Raw genomic sequence first — 16,339 nt, 5'->3', positions numbered from 1 at the left:
TCTTGAAAAAACATCCAGAAAAAACACAACACACTATATAGCACCTTCTATTAAGCTTAATCGCAAAGTTTACCTTTATGAAAAAAATAAATAAATCCACATATTTTTGCAGGTAAAAAAAGTGCATTTATTTTTTTCACAGGAGCCAGCATAGCATTGCATCCACAATCAGTGGATCATGGGTGCAATGTCAGGCTTCTGCAGACACTGCCTACAGCTCTGTGCTTGTACTTCTGTATGAGCTTTCAGTTTCAGAGTTGTAGAAAGTGTCAATGGACTACAAGCACGCTAATCTGCATGTTTGCAGTCCATGGAAAGTACAAGTCCTGCTCTGTGGAATGTGTATTGTTTATTTTATTAATTTGCAGACCCCTGTGAATGAATGATACGTTTGTGAGAGGGAACCCCCCCCCCCCTCCTCCTGCTGTCACAGGGAAAGCAAGGCTAAGGGGGATAGGAAGGTCTGCTTGAACATGGTACACTCTAAATAAAGATGTAATATATTAGAAAAATTAACTAACAGATCTTCCCATCCACACTATTTAGAGCAGATTCAGGAATCTCCTGCTGCGGCTATTGTATTCTGACAGTAACAGCTGGCCCCTAACAGAATACATCTGATTGGATGCAGCTGCTGTTTGACGAATAATTTTCTGCCTAACTTTAATCTTTCAATGAAAGGATGTCAGGTGGGAGGGGGCTAATTGGGCCATTCACGTGGCAAATTTTGTCAGTTTGCGCAGGAACCAACCAAAATTCATATAGTGTGAATGCAGCCTTAGTTATAATATAGATTTTTTTTCTCTGTACAAACCTGTGGAAAATTTGATTGTCCATTAGCTTTAGTAAAACGAAATGACAAGTAACAAAACTTTACATACATGAAATAGGTTTGTGGATTCTTTTTAAATAAGACAGTACCAAGTGCCTAGAATTCGTAACTTATGGGCAGTCTGATTTGGTTAAAGTGTGAGAATGATTTCAGGATTGCTGAGGAGATGCTTGATCTGGTCGTGAAACTTTTCTCTGTATTGGTTGAAATGCATTATGCTCTCAGGCTCTTCATTAAACCAAAACTTGTCAAATTCATACAAAAGATAACCTGGAATAAAATGACACAATGATTCAAATCTGGAGTGAATGTATACAACATTTTATGTCATAGTGTTCTAAACAGCAAAACCAGAAGATAAGAAGTTAATAATATAATGCAATTTATAAATACTTACAAAAAAACTGATGGAAGCACTTAATCTCAGGAAAGCCAGGAACCATATTATACAAGTGAGATTTCAGGGCCCCACTCTTGAGTAAACTGTAGGCCATTTCTGTTAGGTTTATCCCAACTATTGCATACGAGTACCTGAAATAGATGCAAAGTGATGAGGCACTATAGCCCTTGAAATGTGTCTTTGGACTAATATTCTTTGGATTGTAGACTATAAGATGCAGCATCCTTTCTAATCTTGTGGTGTCCTAGGAAGTTAACATTGACAGGATCTGGATAGCACCACTAATCCAAACAGACAGGTTTTGCCCAAGTTGCGTGAAAAAATTGGATTTTTGACTTACCGTAATATCTATTTCTCTGATATTCATTGACGGACACAGCTCCTTATCTTCTTGACCATTGAGTTATACTGCCCCCTACAGGAATAGGATACTAAGCAGGAAAAAGCTTGACTAAGCCTATGGGGCAGTCCCAGGGGGTATACTCCCACTCTCAGCTATAGGCACTCAATTTTGTTACAAGCAGTGTCAGAAGAAAGCTAACTCCATAGATCGGTGGGTGCTGTGTCTGTCACCATGTGATTTTACGGTAAGTCAAAAATCCCATTTTCTCTTTCGTTCATTGACAGACACAGCTCCTTACCTTCTTGACCACTGGGACATCCCAAAGCAGTGTCAAACATGAGGGGTGGGAACAGCAAGAAAATTCCCAAGGCTAAACCGTAGCCAACCAGGTAACATGGAGCTCAAACATAAACAACTGGAGCTCACCTGAAAAAAAACATACACCCTCAAAGAGGACCAGGTCCTCTAAAACAGCAACCTGCAAAACCTTGCGGTCAAAAGAAGCATCCACAGATGCCAACACATCCACTTTATAAAACTTTTGAAAGAGTGTACAGATGAATAGGTGGCCGCCTTGCAAACCTGCATCACCGATGCCTGATGACGGAAGGCCAAGGAGGCACTAAGCGCCTGAGTAGAGTTCACTTTACAGGGAAAAGAGGAACCTAACCCCTAATTGCATAGGCCTGAATTACTGTCTTTCTGAGACATCTGGAAATGATTGCAGCAGAAGCGGCCAACCCTTTCCGAGGTCCATCCGTGAGAATAAATAGTGAGTCTGATTCCTAAAAGACTCCGCAGCTGCCAGATACACCCCGATTGCCTGAACTACATCCAGGGAATGTAAGGCAATTTCCTTAGGATGTTTAGGCCTGGGACATAGGGAAGACAACACAAAGTCGTCTATCAAATGGAAATCAGAGACAACCTTTGGAAGGAATGATGGACAGGGACGTAGAACCACCTTATCTCTGTGAACCACCAGGTAAGGTGAACGACAAGACCAAGCCGCCAGCTCCGACACCCTGCACGCAGAAGTAATAGCCACCTAAGAGGCCACCTTCTGGGACAAGGTAAGCAGGGGACCCTCCCGAATATTTTCAAAGGGAGGTTTCTGGAGAACTGACAACACCAAACTGAGGTCCCACGGCAGCAATGGAAACTGCACCGGAGGAGCCAAGTGTCGAACTCCCTAGATAATTGTACGCACCAAGAAATGTATGGCAAGTGGACGTTGAAAGAAAACCACCAAGGCAGAAACCTGGCCCTTGATGGTACTCAAGGCCAGGCGCTGCTCAACCCCGTTGGAGGAAAGCCAAGATCCGAGCCACCGAAAAGGAGCGAGGGAGAACCCCAAAAGACTCCCACCACGCAATGTACATCTTCCAAGTATGATGGTAGATCTTCCTAGAGGTAGATTTTTTAGCCTTTCACAGCGTAGGAATCACCGATTCAGACAAACCTCTATCCTTCAGCACCTGGCTTTGAACAGCCAAGCTGTTAAAGCCATTGACTGTTAAACAGGATGGAAGAATAGCTTTTGGGACAGCAGATCTTCCCTGAGAGGAAGTCTCCAAGGAGCATCAGCGACCAGCCGTACCAGATCAGCATACTAAGACCGGCGAGGCCAGACTGGAGCCACAAGAATAACCGAAATCCCTTCTGCCTCAATCCTGCACAGGAGCCTTGGCAGAAGTTTGAGAGGGGGGAAAGCATAAATCAGACAAAACTGACTTCAAGAAGACACTAATGCGTCTGTGGCTTCGGCCAGAGGATTCTGAGACCTTGCCACAAATCTCTGTACCTTCCTGTTGAGCCGAGAGGCCAACAGGTCCACCTCAGGTGTACCCTGCCAGAGACACAACTGATGAAAAGCCTCCGGATGAAGTGACCATTCCACCTGGTCCAATGCCTGTAGACTGATGTAATCCGCTTGCCAATTTTCCACCCCTGGAATGTGTACAGCAGAGAAGGCTGGAACAAATCATTCTGCCCACCTTAGAAAGCCGGCTACTTCCTGAGCCGCCAGGAGACTTCTTATGTCCCCTTTGTGATTGACATAGACAACGGCCGTGGCTCTATCCAATTGAATTTCGCACCCCTGAAGACAAATTGTCCAATGATCCAAAGTCTGATCGAGTTTCAATACATTGATTGGCAGTCTGTGCCGAGAACGCCACCCCACCCGGACAGGCTGGCATCCGTGGGGGACAACCGTCCTGTACAGGGGAAGAAGGATTTTCCCTGAAGACACCAGATCAGGGACCCTCCCGTACCCCGGCTCAACAGGATCAGATTGTCTAGAGACTGTGGATTCTTGTCCCATTTCATCAGAATCTCTTTTTGCAGAGATTTTGTGTGGAACTGTGCAAACGGAACCACCTCAAAGATAGACACCATCAGGCCCAGCACCCGAATGCAAGCCCAGAGGGATGCTTGTCTGCCGGATAACAGAAGCTGAATTGCCTCCTGCAATTCCTGGAGTTTTTCCATAGCAAGAAACACTCTGGCTGAGGGCGAGTCCAGAGTCAAACCCAGATAGTCTAGTTTTGTGGACAGAACCAGAGCAGACTTCTGAAGGTTCCGAATTCAACCGAACTCCCTCAGAGTTCGCAGAGTAATCTCAAAGTTGTTCATCAGAGCAGTCGGAGACTCCGCTCACAGAAGATCGTCCAGGTACCCCAGTACAGCGATCCTCCGCTGACGCAACAATGCTAGCACCGGGGGCCAACGTGTTTGTGAAGACCCAAGTAGCGGAAGCGAGACCATACGGTAATGCCACAAACTGATAATGCTCCTCGCCCACGGCAAAGCGGAGGAAGCGCTGGTGACTGGCATATATTAGAATGTGAAGGTAGGTGCCCTTGATGTCGATAGAAGTGAGAAAATCCCAAAATTGGACATACGTTGCCTTCCTTCCTGGGAACTGTAAAGAGGGTTGAATAAAACCCCTGAAAACGTTTCTGAAGTCGGACAGGGACAATCAGCCCTTGAAGTAACAAGTCTTGCACTGCCCCAAATAGACCCCGTAAGCGTTCCAGGGACAAGTGCAAGTTGGAAGGGAAGAACCTTTCCGGAGGATAAGACCAAAACTCGATCTCGTAGCTGGACCGAATGTCTGAGACCCTGAGTGAGGAAAAGGCCACTTATGAGCCAAGAAGAATGGCCCACGTCTACGACAGGGCTTCTTGCCCTTGGTAGCCTGCAGAAGAAGAGTACTCTAACCCCTTGTGAGACCCTCAATGTCATCCAAGGAAATGTCATGCCCAAACGGAGGGCAGTGGCTTCAGCTACCCTCACTGGGGCCACCCCATATAGCTCCCGATCAGTAGGCCGCAAAGCCGCAGCCTAAACTTTTAGCCAAATCCAGCCACGTGAGGCGCAGACCCGCGGGTGCTAAACCATCCACTGCCCCAGCCCAACTGCAGCAGGGAGCCCAGAGGACATCCCTGCCCTAGGTACCAAGCCCCCCTTAAGATCATGTGGCAAAAGCCAGCTCATAACCTCACCCAGGGAGGGGGGGGGGGGGAAGACCCACAGTGACCACTGAAATTTTAGAGGGGCTGGGAGGAAGGAGGGGAACCCAGGGGTCCCACCATGCCAGGGAGGGGCCTACGTCCACCCCCAAAAGTCTCCAGCGGAAGAGGGGGGAACAGCTACTTACCATACCAGGAAACACAGTGGGCACCGCTCTGGACAGACCACTGCTCCATCGGAATGTGGGGGCTGTCGGCCAGGAGGAACGCTGTGACTCAGGCTGAGGCCAGGTCGCATGCATCCTTGCGAGAAGTTTAACTCGCAGCTCAGCCCCCTCCCAGTAGAGCTATGTTGTGGCTGACCTAGAGGGGAGCTGAGGCCTGCCCGCGCTCGCTGGCAGTTGATTGTAGATTCTCACAGGAACAAAGTAACAAAGATAAGAAAAAGGCCAGAGATCCCAGCAAGGAACTAGGTCCTTACTCCTTACTAGGCAGAAAAAAAAACTGTGGCTATAGCTGAGAGTGGAAGGTATTATACTCCCCTGGAACTGCCCCATAGGTGTAGTCAAGCTTTTTCTTGCTTAGTGTCCTACTCCTGTAGGGGGCAGTATAACCCAACGGTCAAGATGATAAGGAGCTATATCTGTCAATGAACGAAAGAGAAATATAGCCCCAATATATATTATATACACAACACTGTAAAGGAGCAATTGTGAAATTAAAGATTTATGAATCCAGTCTACACTAGATGGAATGAACATAATCTTTAGCATTGTGAGGGATGTCTTGGAATGACCACGGAACCAATCTTCAATGTTTTCACAACAGGGCAGTTTGACTTAAAGGTTAAGTTCACCTTTACAAAAAAAAAAAAAAAAAAAAAAAAATGAAATCAGGTAAAAAATATGCATTTAGGTTAAATTCACATCTATGTGGGTGGCTGCGGGTGTGGGAATCGCAGAAATTCCCGCACCGTCAGTTAAAACGCGCTGCTGTGAAAATATGCGCGGGGTTACTATTTATTCTGTATGGCAACCCCACACATGTAAAAATGCAGCATGTGTGTGGGTACAGGAACTGCAGGGAAATTGGTTCAAAAGGACCATGCGATTTCCCTGCACTGTGTTCTTATAAAAGGTGCATGCACCATTTTCTGTGGTAAACGCAGGCACGGCAGCCCATTCAAATGAATGGGCTGCCATGCCTGAGCATATGCGGCCCCACACACACGCATATGTGTGAACCAAGCCCTATTTTTTTTTTTTGTTAGAAGCCTGTAAAGCATTGCATCCATGATCATCAGATTGTGGGTGTAATGGTACGGTCCTGCAAACTATCTGTGCAGCTTTCTGCCCGTACCTCTAATATAAGCAGGCAGTTACTGAATGACAGGAAGCTCGATTAGTCGAGTACTTGTACGTTCCCATTCACAGAACACTGTGAATGAATGATGCAGCCGGGTGGGCAGAGCCCCGCACAGCCACGTTTTTTTTTTAGATTGTGACAGCAAACAGGGGGAGAAGATTCCCCATTTGCTGTCAAAGGGGGATCAGGGTGGTGGTGTTTTTGGGTGCTGGTACATCTAAAACATGTTACACCCTGAATATAAAGGTTACAAAAGATGAACTTATCCTTATATATTGCACAAACTTAAAGTTTAGCAACTGGAATATACATCACAATTACGTTCAATCAATACCTCCCTTCTCTGACAGCTTGTAAATTGTTGAGTGAGAGTAATTCAATTTAGCTATTGTTACTGTGCATTTAGGGTTATCTGTGGAGTTTATTGCATCCCCAAAGACTCTGTTTTGACAATTTCTTTTATGCAAAACCAATAAATAGATAAAACTAAAAAATGCATATATAGCACAAATGCTTTAAAAAAAAAAAAATTAAATCAAGGTTTATCATTTGAAGTTAAAAAGTACATAAACAGAAAAAAAAAGTCGAAATCAAATTTATATTTGGTGTAACAGCATCAATTCTTCAGGTACACTTGCACACAGTTCAAGTGGTAATAAACCCAAAAGCAAACATTTATTAAATTGCAGCTTGCCAATTCCTAGATGTGGTGGCTGCATATGTTTTCTTTTAGGCTTTCTTCCTTTTATTTTTTCTACCTGATGATCCAGCCAGTACGTCCATTTTTTTTTTTTAAACAGAACAAGCTCTCCTGTAATTGTATCGGTTCAGACAAACCAGTTACCACTGACAGGGGTGCTTATAGTGATTATCTTTTATTTATTAATGTAAAACCCCTATACCCAAAAAAAAAAAAAAAAAAAAAAAAAAAAACTTGCTGTAACTGCAATGTTGGCAAAGTTTAGCTTCAATTTGTTAGTGCATCCGGAAAGTATTCACAGCGCTTCACTTTTTCCACATTTTGTTATGTTACAGCCTTATTCCAAAATTGATTAAATTCTTTATTTTCCTCACAATTCTACAAACAATACCCCATAATAGCAAATGTGAAGAAGTTTGTTATAAATCTTTGCAAATTTATTAAAAAAAAAAAAATGAAAAAAAAAAAAAAAAAAGGAAATAAGTATTTACAATCTTTGCTCAATATTTTGTTGAAGCACCTTTGGCACCAACTACAGCCTCAAATCTATTTTGTGTATGATGCTACAAGCTAGGGATGCCTATTTTTGGGCAGTTTTTCCCATTCTTCTTTTCAGGACCTCTCAAGCTCCATCAAGTTGGATGGGGAGCGTCAGTGTACAGCCATTTTCAGATCTCTCCAGAGATGTTTAATTTGGTTCAAGTCCCCCAAAAAAAATACAGAACCCCATCCTGCAACAGGTGGACTTTACTGGCAATACTGTGAGACCAACACACTTATTGTATAAAAGTATCAAATATTTTATTTTAACATGTAAATGATAAAACAGGATGTTAACATGACATCCAAAGCTACAACAGAAGATACAATAAAATCAATAGAAATGCATAGGATAACAGCATGTGGCCCTAGTACAGCACCTCCCTAACTCATACATCTTGGGTTAAATTTCCCAAAGGGGGTGTCCATGTACTGGGTCGCTTCCGCTGGTCAACGCCTTTCGCTTTGATGCATAGTTTCAAGACTAATCTAGGAGGAAATCCAGGTAGGTTATATGCATGTCTTTTGGGTGGACACAGGGACCGCAAAAGTATCCCGTCTGTCTCTAGAAAAATATCTCTGCCCTTGAGGTTCAAGGTTGAGAATGTATACCGTGACAAATAGTCCTTTCTATAGACGGTGCAGGACATAGAAATGTTGGTCCAACACTTAAAACCACATGTAGGTAGTGGGAACACGCATTCTCCCTGTCCTGGTGCAGCCCTCTAAACATCTTTCTAAGAAAGGATCCCCCAGCTAGATGTAGCTGCCTCAAAGCCAGATCTCCATCCGTTCATCAAGAAGGGTTCAAGTCTGGTCCACTCAAGGACATTCACAGAGTAGCCACTCATTTGTTATCTTGGCTGTGTGCTTAGTGTTGTTGAAAGATGATCCTTCGCCCCAGTCTGAGGTCCAGAGCGCTCTGGAACAGGTTTTCATCAAGGAGGTCTCTGTACATTGCTGCATTCATCTTTCCCTTGTTCCTGACTAGTCTCTCAGTTCCTGCCACTGAAAAAAACATTCCCACAGCATGATGCTGCTGCCACAATGCTTCACTGCAGAGATGGTATTGGCCAAGTGATGAGCGATGTCTGGTTTCCTCCAGACATGTCGCTTGCCATTAAGGTCAATCTTTGTTTCTGACCAGGGAATTTTATTTCTCATGGTATGAGAGTTCTTTATGTGCCTTGTAAAAACATTGAAAACCATTTATCATTTTCTTTCCACATCACAATTACAATTATGTGCCACTTTGTGTTGGTCTATAACATAAAACCCCAATGAAATACATTTACGTTTTTGGCTGCAACATGACAAAATGTGGAATATTACACAGGGTGTTCAGCTGAGCATGTGTGAGGAGTGAGGGAGCATGGGAGTTGCAGACTGTGACCCCCCCCCCCCCCCCACTGGGACAGAGAGAGGCCTGGGGACCAAGAGCGGTGACCCGGTACATCAGAAGGAGCATCGGGAGAGACTGGGACAGTGTCGCCCCACTGAGCTGACAGAGTAACAGAGGAGCCGAGGCGAGCTGGGACAGGGAGGCGACAGAGAGAGGCTGAATGGGAGAGGCAGCGGGTGAGTGTATCCACATACCAGAGAGGGGGTGTGTGTGTGTGAAGCGAGCAGAGCAGGGAGAGACAGGCCGGCTGGGGGAGAGTGAGGTAGCTGACAAGCCCTACAAGGAGACAGTACAGGTGAGGCACAACTAATATATCACATTGACTGACTGCAACAAGCTGACATAGTGTAGTGGGGACACAGTTTGAGGAAGGTGTAGGTTGTAGCATGAGTAATTGAGTGCTGAGGAGTAACTGAGTACTGTGAGCAACTAAGTACTGCTGAGTACTGTGAGTAACTGAGTGCTGCGGAGGACAGTTACTGGGTACTATGGAGTAACTGAGTACTGGAAAGGACTGAGTGGCTAGGTACTGTGGAGTAACTGAGTGCTGCAGGGTGACTGGGTGCTGCGAAGTACTCAAGTAGTGTGAATACCTGAGTAAGGGAGTACCTGAGTATTGTGAGTACCTGAGTATTGTGACTGTGTAGTGTCGAATACTGCTGAGTAACTGTGTGTGACTGAGGAGTAACAGTAATAAATTAGAGTCAGGAAGCTAGTTAACAAATAGGACAGAGTTAAATTCCCAATCCCCATTAGATTAGTGGGTACGATGCCCGGCGGGTGTGGAGATGCGACTCGGTGTACATCATCTGGCATGTTTGCGTGCCTCAATCATCCGATTGAGGGCGAATACAGCTGCACAAAATGTAAGCACGTTGCTTCCCTGGAAGCTCAGGTCCAGAATCTAGGGAAGCAACTGGCAACACTGAGAAGAATCTCCATACTTAAGGAGAGCTGGGAAAGTACCCGGCATGTGCCAGCACAGAGTAGAGTAGTTCGGTGACAGTTAGGAAGGGTGGAGGAGAAAACGTAAAGGAGGCCGATCCTGGGCTGGAACATTCCAATAAATATGCCCTGTTGGGGAAACCAGTCAGGGGCCAGCATTGCTGGAGCAGAGTGAAGTCCCCAGCTGCCAGGGGAAGAACTCCTCCAGTAAGTGTGGGAGCAAGGCTAAGGGTAGGGAAAGGCTAGGGGTTCTCATAAATACTACCTGTACCTCCAGCCACGCCAGAGAGGCAGTGGGAGATTAGGGAAGTTAACAAGTGGCTGAGGAGCTGGTGTAATAAGGTGGGGTTTGGGTTCCTGGAGAACTGTGTCGGCTTTAGTAGGGATGGACTGCACCTAAATGAGGAGGGTGGAGCCGTACTGGGAGAGAAGATGGCCGAAAAGTTAGAGGGTGGGGGGGAGGGTTGGGGAGGGACCAGATGTACAATTAGCCAGTGGGGAGCAAGGTTCAGCGGGCATTATTGGGGGCATTAGCGGTAGGGTGACCAGAGATCCAAAACCCAAGGTAGGTAGGCTGACAAATCGAAAGTGCAGCCTCATAACAGGATACAGTATGCAACCGGACAAAATTACGGGGTTTGCATACCAATGCTAGAAGTCTGGCCAACAAGATGGGAGAACTGGAGCGGTTATTGTATGAGGAGGAATTTGATTTTGTGGGTATTTCAGAGACTTAGTTTGACAGCTCTCATGATTGGCTGGCAACCATTTAGGGGTATTCCCTTTATCGCAGAGATAGAGAGGGTAAAAAAAGGAGGAGGGGTATGCCTGTATATCAAGAACAATATGCAAGTGAATATGAGGGATGAGATCACTAGGGAGGAGGTGGAATTCCTATGGGTAGAGCTTCAAAGGGAAGGTACTATGGGGAAAGTAATATTGGGTGTATGCTATAGGCCCCCCAACCAGAGGGAGGAGGGGGAGGCGGACCTCCTATCACAGCTCGAAATGGCAGCAATGTCATTATAATGGGGATTTTAATTATCCGGATATAAACTGGGCAGAAGGAAATGCGCCTTCATCTAAGGCTCGCCATTTCTTAAATATTTTGCAGGACAATTTCATGGGTCAGATGGTGAACGCACCAACGAGAAACAATGAGTCACCTACTGATTACTAACAATAGAAACCTGATTGCGGATGTAGAAATACGGGGCAACTTAGAAAACAGTGATTATAGGTCAATTTGTTTCAGTATAAAATCATAGAGATAGAAAACACAAAGGTAATACGAGGACAGTGAATTTCAATAGAGCCGGTTTCCCTAAACCGCGCACTATGCTAGACGATATTAAATGGGACAAAATCCTAGGAACAAAAAACACAGAGGAAAAATGGGAGTGCTTTAAGAACATACTAAATAAAGGTATTGGCCAGTGCATTCCAACAAGGAATATGTTTAAAAGAGCTAAAAAAAAAAAAAAAACCCTGGGTGGCTAAACCAATGTAAAAATGCATTTAAAAACTAAAGAAAATGCCTTCAAAAAATACAAGGCTGAGGAGTCATTGGCAGCATTCCAACATTACAAAAAATTGCAATACGAAATGTAAGAGCGCAATCAGGGCAGCTAAAATAGAACACAAAAGGCACATAGCAGAAGAAAGAAAAAAAAAAAAAAAACAAGAAAACACTGGCCCCATAAAGGACGACAAAGGGAATTTGGCCAAAAAGGACCGAGAGAAGGTGAAGGTGCTAAATAAATTCTTCTCAAAAGAATTGGGGCTACATTAACCCAGCTAATAATGTTAAATTTAATAACACGTCACAGGAAGCACCTCCATGGTTAACAGAAGACAGATTTAGAACTAGAATTGAAAAACTTAACATAAATAAGTCACCGGGACCAGATAGCTTATACCCAAGGATCCTTAAAAAACTCAAGCCAGGTGATAGCCAGACCATTGTTCTTAATTTTTATGGATAAGTCTACTGACAAGAACAGTACCAGCTTATTAGAAAAAAGCCAAAGTGGTATATTGGAAAATGGAATATTTAAAAAAGGACCAAGATATATCCCTGGGAACTACAGGCCACTTAGCCTAACATCAATAGTCTGCAAGCTATTGGAGAGGATGATAAGGGACTATATACAAGACTTAGTAATGAAAACGGTATCAGTAGTAGTAATCAGCATGGATTCATGAAAAATCGCTATTGCCAGACCAATCTACTAACCTTCTATGAAGAAGTGAGCTGCCATCTAGATAAGGGAAGGCCTGTGGATGTCGTTATCTGGATTTTGCAAAGGCATTTGATACAGTTCCCCACAAACGTTTACTGTACAAACTAAGGTACGTAGGTATGGACCATAGAGATTACCTGGCTTCAGAGGCGAGTCCAAAGGGTGGTTATAAATGGGGAGTACTCGGAATGGTCTGGTGTGGAAAGTGAGGTCCCTCAAGGATCTGTCCTGGGACCAATCCTATTTAACTTTATACATAAACGACCTAGAGAATGTGATAAACATCGCAATCTTTATTTTTGCGGAAGATACTAAATTTAGCAGGGCAATAATTTATACGCAGGATGTGGAAACCTTACAAGAAGACCTTAACAAAATAATGGGGTCGGCATCTACATGGCAAATGAGGTTTAATGTTGAAAAATGTAAGATAATGCATTTGGGTGCTAGAAATACGAATGCAAGTTACTCACTATGGGGAGAGCCTTTGGGGAAATCTAAGATGGAAAAGCACCTGGGAGACCTAGTAGGCGACAAGCTCAGCAATGGCACGCAATGTCAAGCTGCTGCAAGCAAAGCCAACAGAATATTGGCATGTATTAAAAAGGGGATTCACTCCAGAGCTAAAACGATAATTCTCCAACTCCACAAGACTCTGGTCCGACCGCATCTGGAGCATGCCGTCCAGTTCTGGACACCGGTCCTCAGGAAGGATGTGCTGGAACTGGAGAGAGTCCAGAGAAGGGCAACAAAGCTAATAAAGGGACTGGAGTATCTCAGCTATGAAGAAAGACTGCAAGCATTGAACTTATTCTCTCTGGAGAAGAGAAGCTTGAGAGGGGATATGATATCAATGTACAAATACCGTACTGGTGACCCTAGCATAGGGAACAAACTATTCAGTGAAAGGGAATTTTAAAAGGACTCGCGGCCATTCACTAAACTTAGAAGAGAAGCGGTTTAACCTTAAACTGCGTAAAGGGTTCTACGTATACCGTCAGAGCGGTAAGGATGTGGAATTCTCTTCCAGAAGCAGTGGTATCAGCGAGGGACATCGATACTAGTTTCAAAAACTATTAGATGGGCACCTTAACGACCACAACATACACGGGTGTATAACGTACTTTTGACATAAACACACACACACACACACTCATCGGTTGAACTGGATGGACTGGTGTCTTTTTTCAACCTCACTAACTATGTAACTATGTAGGTTAAAATAGAATTGTGAAATCAAAGAGAATTGGTGGTAAAAGAGGAATGAAATTAGGGTAAGGAAAAGCAATGTTCTACTAACAGGTTGAGGTGGATGAAGACATTGCAATATAAACAATCTTTTATAGACTGAACACAGCAACAAGATAGGAGGGAGTCTTACTGCATCAACGTCTCTCATGGGCAGAAATTTTAGGGAAGACAGGTATTTCCAGACGTGCTGTCTAAGCTCTTCTGCAGCATTACAAATATGAGGACTGGAAACGCAACGGTCGGTCAAGGAAACGTGACCAGTGCAGCAGATGAAAGAAGCATCATGCTGACTTCCATTTGCAATTGGAAAATGTCCAGTGACACCATCAGCTCAGACATACGGGACACCAGCAGGACTTTGTTGGTACTCCCATCTACAGACTGATGAAGTCTGGTCAGATGTGGTCTCCATGGAAGTCTTGTAGCTAGAATGACATATCTCTGATGTGGACACAAAACCGAACAGCTCATGCACAAAACACAAGATTGTGCAGAAAAATGGCAGAAGATGCTCTGGAGAGAAAAGTCCACATTTTAAATTATTCGCTGTAATATACAGCAGTTTGAAGAAGGCCTAGAGAACGATCGAAGGATGAATATCTGCAGACAACAGTGAAGCAGGGCAGAGGTTCCTTGCAGGTTTGGGACTGTATTTCTGCACACGGAGCTGGGGATTTGGTCAGAATTAATGGTCTCCTTAATGCTGAAAATTACAGGCAGATACTTATCCTTCATATAATACCATCAGCAAGGCATCTAATCAGTCCCAAACTTATTCTGCAGAAGAATAACGACCTCAAACAAAGTCAAAGTCATAATAAACTATCCTAAGCAAAAAAAAAAAGAACAAGCAAGTTCTGAAAAGAGGAGGTATGATCTAAATATCATTGAGTTGGTCTCTGATTACATTAGCAGACAGAAACTACTGAGACAATCTAAATGCACAGAAGATCTGTGGTTAGTTCTCCTAAATGTTTGGAACAACCTACCTGTCAAGTTAACCACTTGCCTTCTGTGCACTTAAACACCCTTCCCATCCAGGCCAATTTTCAGCTTTCAGCGCTGTCACACTTTGAATGACAATTGCGCGGTCATGCTACACTGTACCCATATGAAATTTTTATCATTTTTTTCACACAAATATAGCTTTCTTTTGGTGGTATTTAATCATCTCTGGGTTTTTTATTTTTTACAAAAAAAAAGAATAAATACAAAAAATTTTGAAAAAAAAAAAAAGTTTTTCTTATTTTCTGCGAGTAAATTTTGAAAATAAATTTTTCTCCTTCACTGATGTGCGCTGATGAGGCGGCACTGATGGGCACTGATAGGCTGCACTGATGGGCACTGATGAGGTGGCACTTATGGGCACGGATGAGGTACTAATATGCCGCACTGATGAGCACTGAGAGGCGGCACTGAGAGGCAGCACTGAGAGGCGGCACTGATGAGCACTGATAGGCGGCACTGCTGGGCACTGATAGGCGGCACTGCTGGGCACTGAGAGGCGGCACTGCTGGGCACTGAGAGGCGGCACTGCTGGGCACTGAGAGGTGGCACTGCTGGGCACTGAGAGGTGGCACTGCTGGGCACTGACAGGTGGCACTGCTGGGCACTGACAGGTGGCACTGCTGGGCACTGAGAGGCGGCACTGATAGGCACTGGCGGATGGCACTGGACACTGACGGGTGGCACTGATGAGCGGCACTGATGGGCAGCACCATCAGTGCCCACACTCAGTGCCCATAGTGCTGCCAGTCAGTGCTCATCAGTGCCTAGATGAGCAGGCACTGATGGGCACTGACTAGCAGCACTATGGGCACTGATTGTGGGCATTGATGGGGGGCACTGATGGCGGGCACTGTGGGCACTGATGTGGGGGCACTGTGTGTGTGTTTTTACCTTTTAGTAATCAGGGCACTGGTGATCGGTGCCCTGATTACATTGCTGTGTGTCCCCAGCGGCTGTCGGCTCCCCCTCCTTCCTCACACTGCAGGCTCCGTGTGAGGAAGGAGCGCCGGCGATGAGAGATGATCTCATATGTTTACATATGAGATCATCGCTCATTGGACGGCCAGATCACGTGGTGAATGGCCGCTGTGATTGGCCATTCACCACGATCTGTGATCGGCTGTGTCCAAGGGACACGGCCGACACAGATTTTCCCCGCAGCGCGCTCGCGGGAGCGCGCTGGGGGCGTGTCACTGGGAGGCCGTTTAAAAACGGCCTCCCGAAAATTCGAGTCCGCGCTGCAGCCGTATATAGGCTGTAGCGCGGACGGGGGGAGGTTAAAAACGGTGTGTATGCGTACCTAGAAGAATTGATGCTGTTTTAAAGGCAAAAACCAAATATTGATTTTATATAATATTTTTCTTCTCCTTATGTGCTTGGTAAGTTGTTAATTGATACATAAAAACTAATCATTTAATTATTTTTAAAATAGCATCCTTTTAAAACGTTTATTTTAAAAGTATCTAAACATTTTACAGTACTGTATTTATTAATTTTATATATAACATTATAGTAAAAAAAAAAAAAAAAAAAAAAATCATTCCTATAAGATCCCGGAATGTTTTCAGCTAAGTGTATGTTATTTTGATTACTACTGCCATCTAGTGAAATCACTGGGATGTTACAGCTGGTGATGGCTGTGCAAGCATCACAATATGCAATGAAGCAATACAGTGGTTTTAGCCAATGACCTAAAAAAACAAGTAAGCTGTTCAGGAGGAGATTTTTAATTAAATCTACGACTAGACCAAGAATTTGTACCATCAAAAATAATGGCATCTAGCATATTGTTTTTTTTTTTTAACTCCACGGAAGACACACAATTTTGCAGAAA

At 44.3% G+C, this 16,339-nt stretch overlaps 1 protein-coding gene across 1 annotated transcript in view; it reads right to left on the bottom strand.

Annotated features, from left to right (window-relative positions):
• Window positions 1-773: 773 nt before the first annotated feature.
• Window positions 774-16,339, bottom strand: part of ELMOD2 (ELMO domain containing 2) — a 39,083-nt gene continuing 23,517 nt past the window's right edge. Inside the window, exons 8-9 of the mRNA XM_082269883.1 lie at window positions 1,230-1,363; window positions 774-1,102 (exon numbers count right to left, since the gene is read on the bottom strand). Coding sequence (XP_082126009.1) covers window positions 963-1,102; window positions 1,230-1,363 — 274 coding nt within the window. The 3' untranslated portion in view covers window positions 774-962. The remainder of the gene's footprint in view (window positions 1,103-1,229; window positions 1,364-16,339) is intronic.

Source organism: Pelophylax lessonae (assembly GCF_965119305.1).
Source record: "Pelophylax lessonae genome assembly, chromosome: 1".
Classification (NCBI taxonomy): Eukaryota; Metazoa; Chordata; class Amphibia; order Anura; family Ranidae; genus Pelophylax; species Pelophylax lessonae.
The sequence above is the reverse complement of the archived record's forward strand: the minus strand, read 5'-3'. Positions and strand labels throughout refer to the sequence as shown.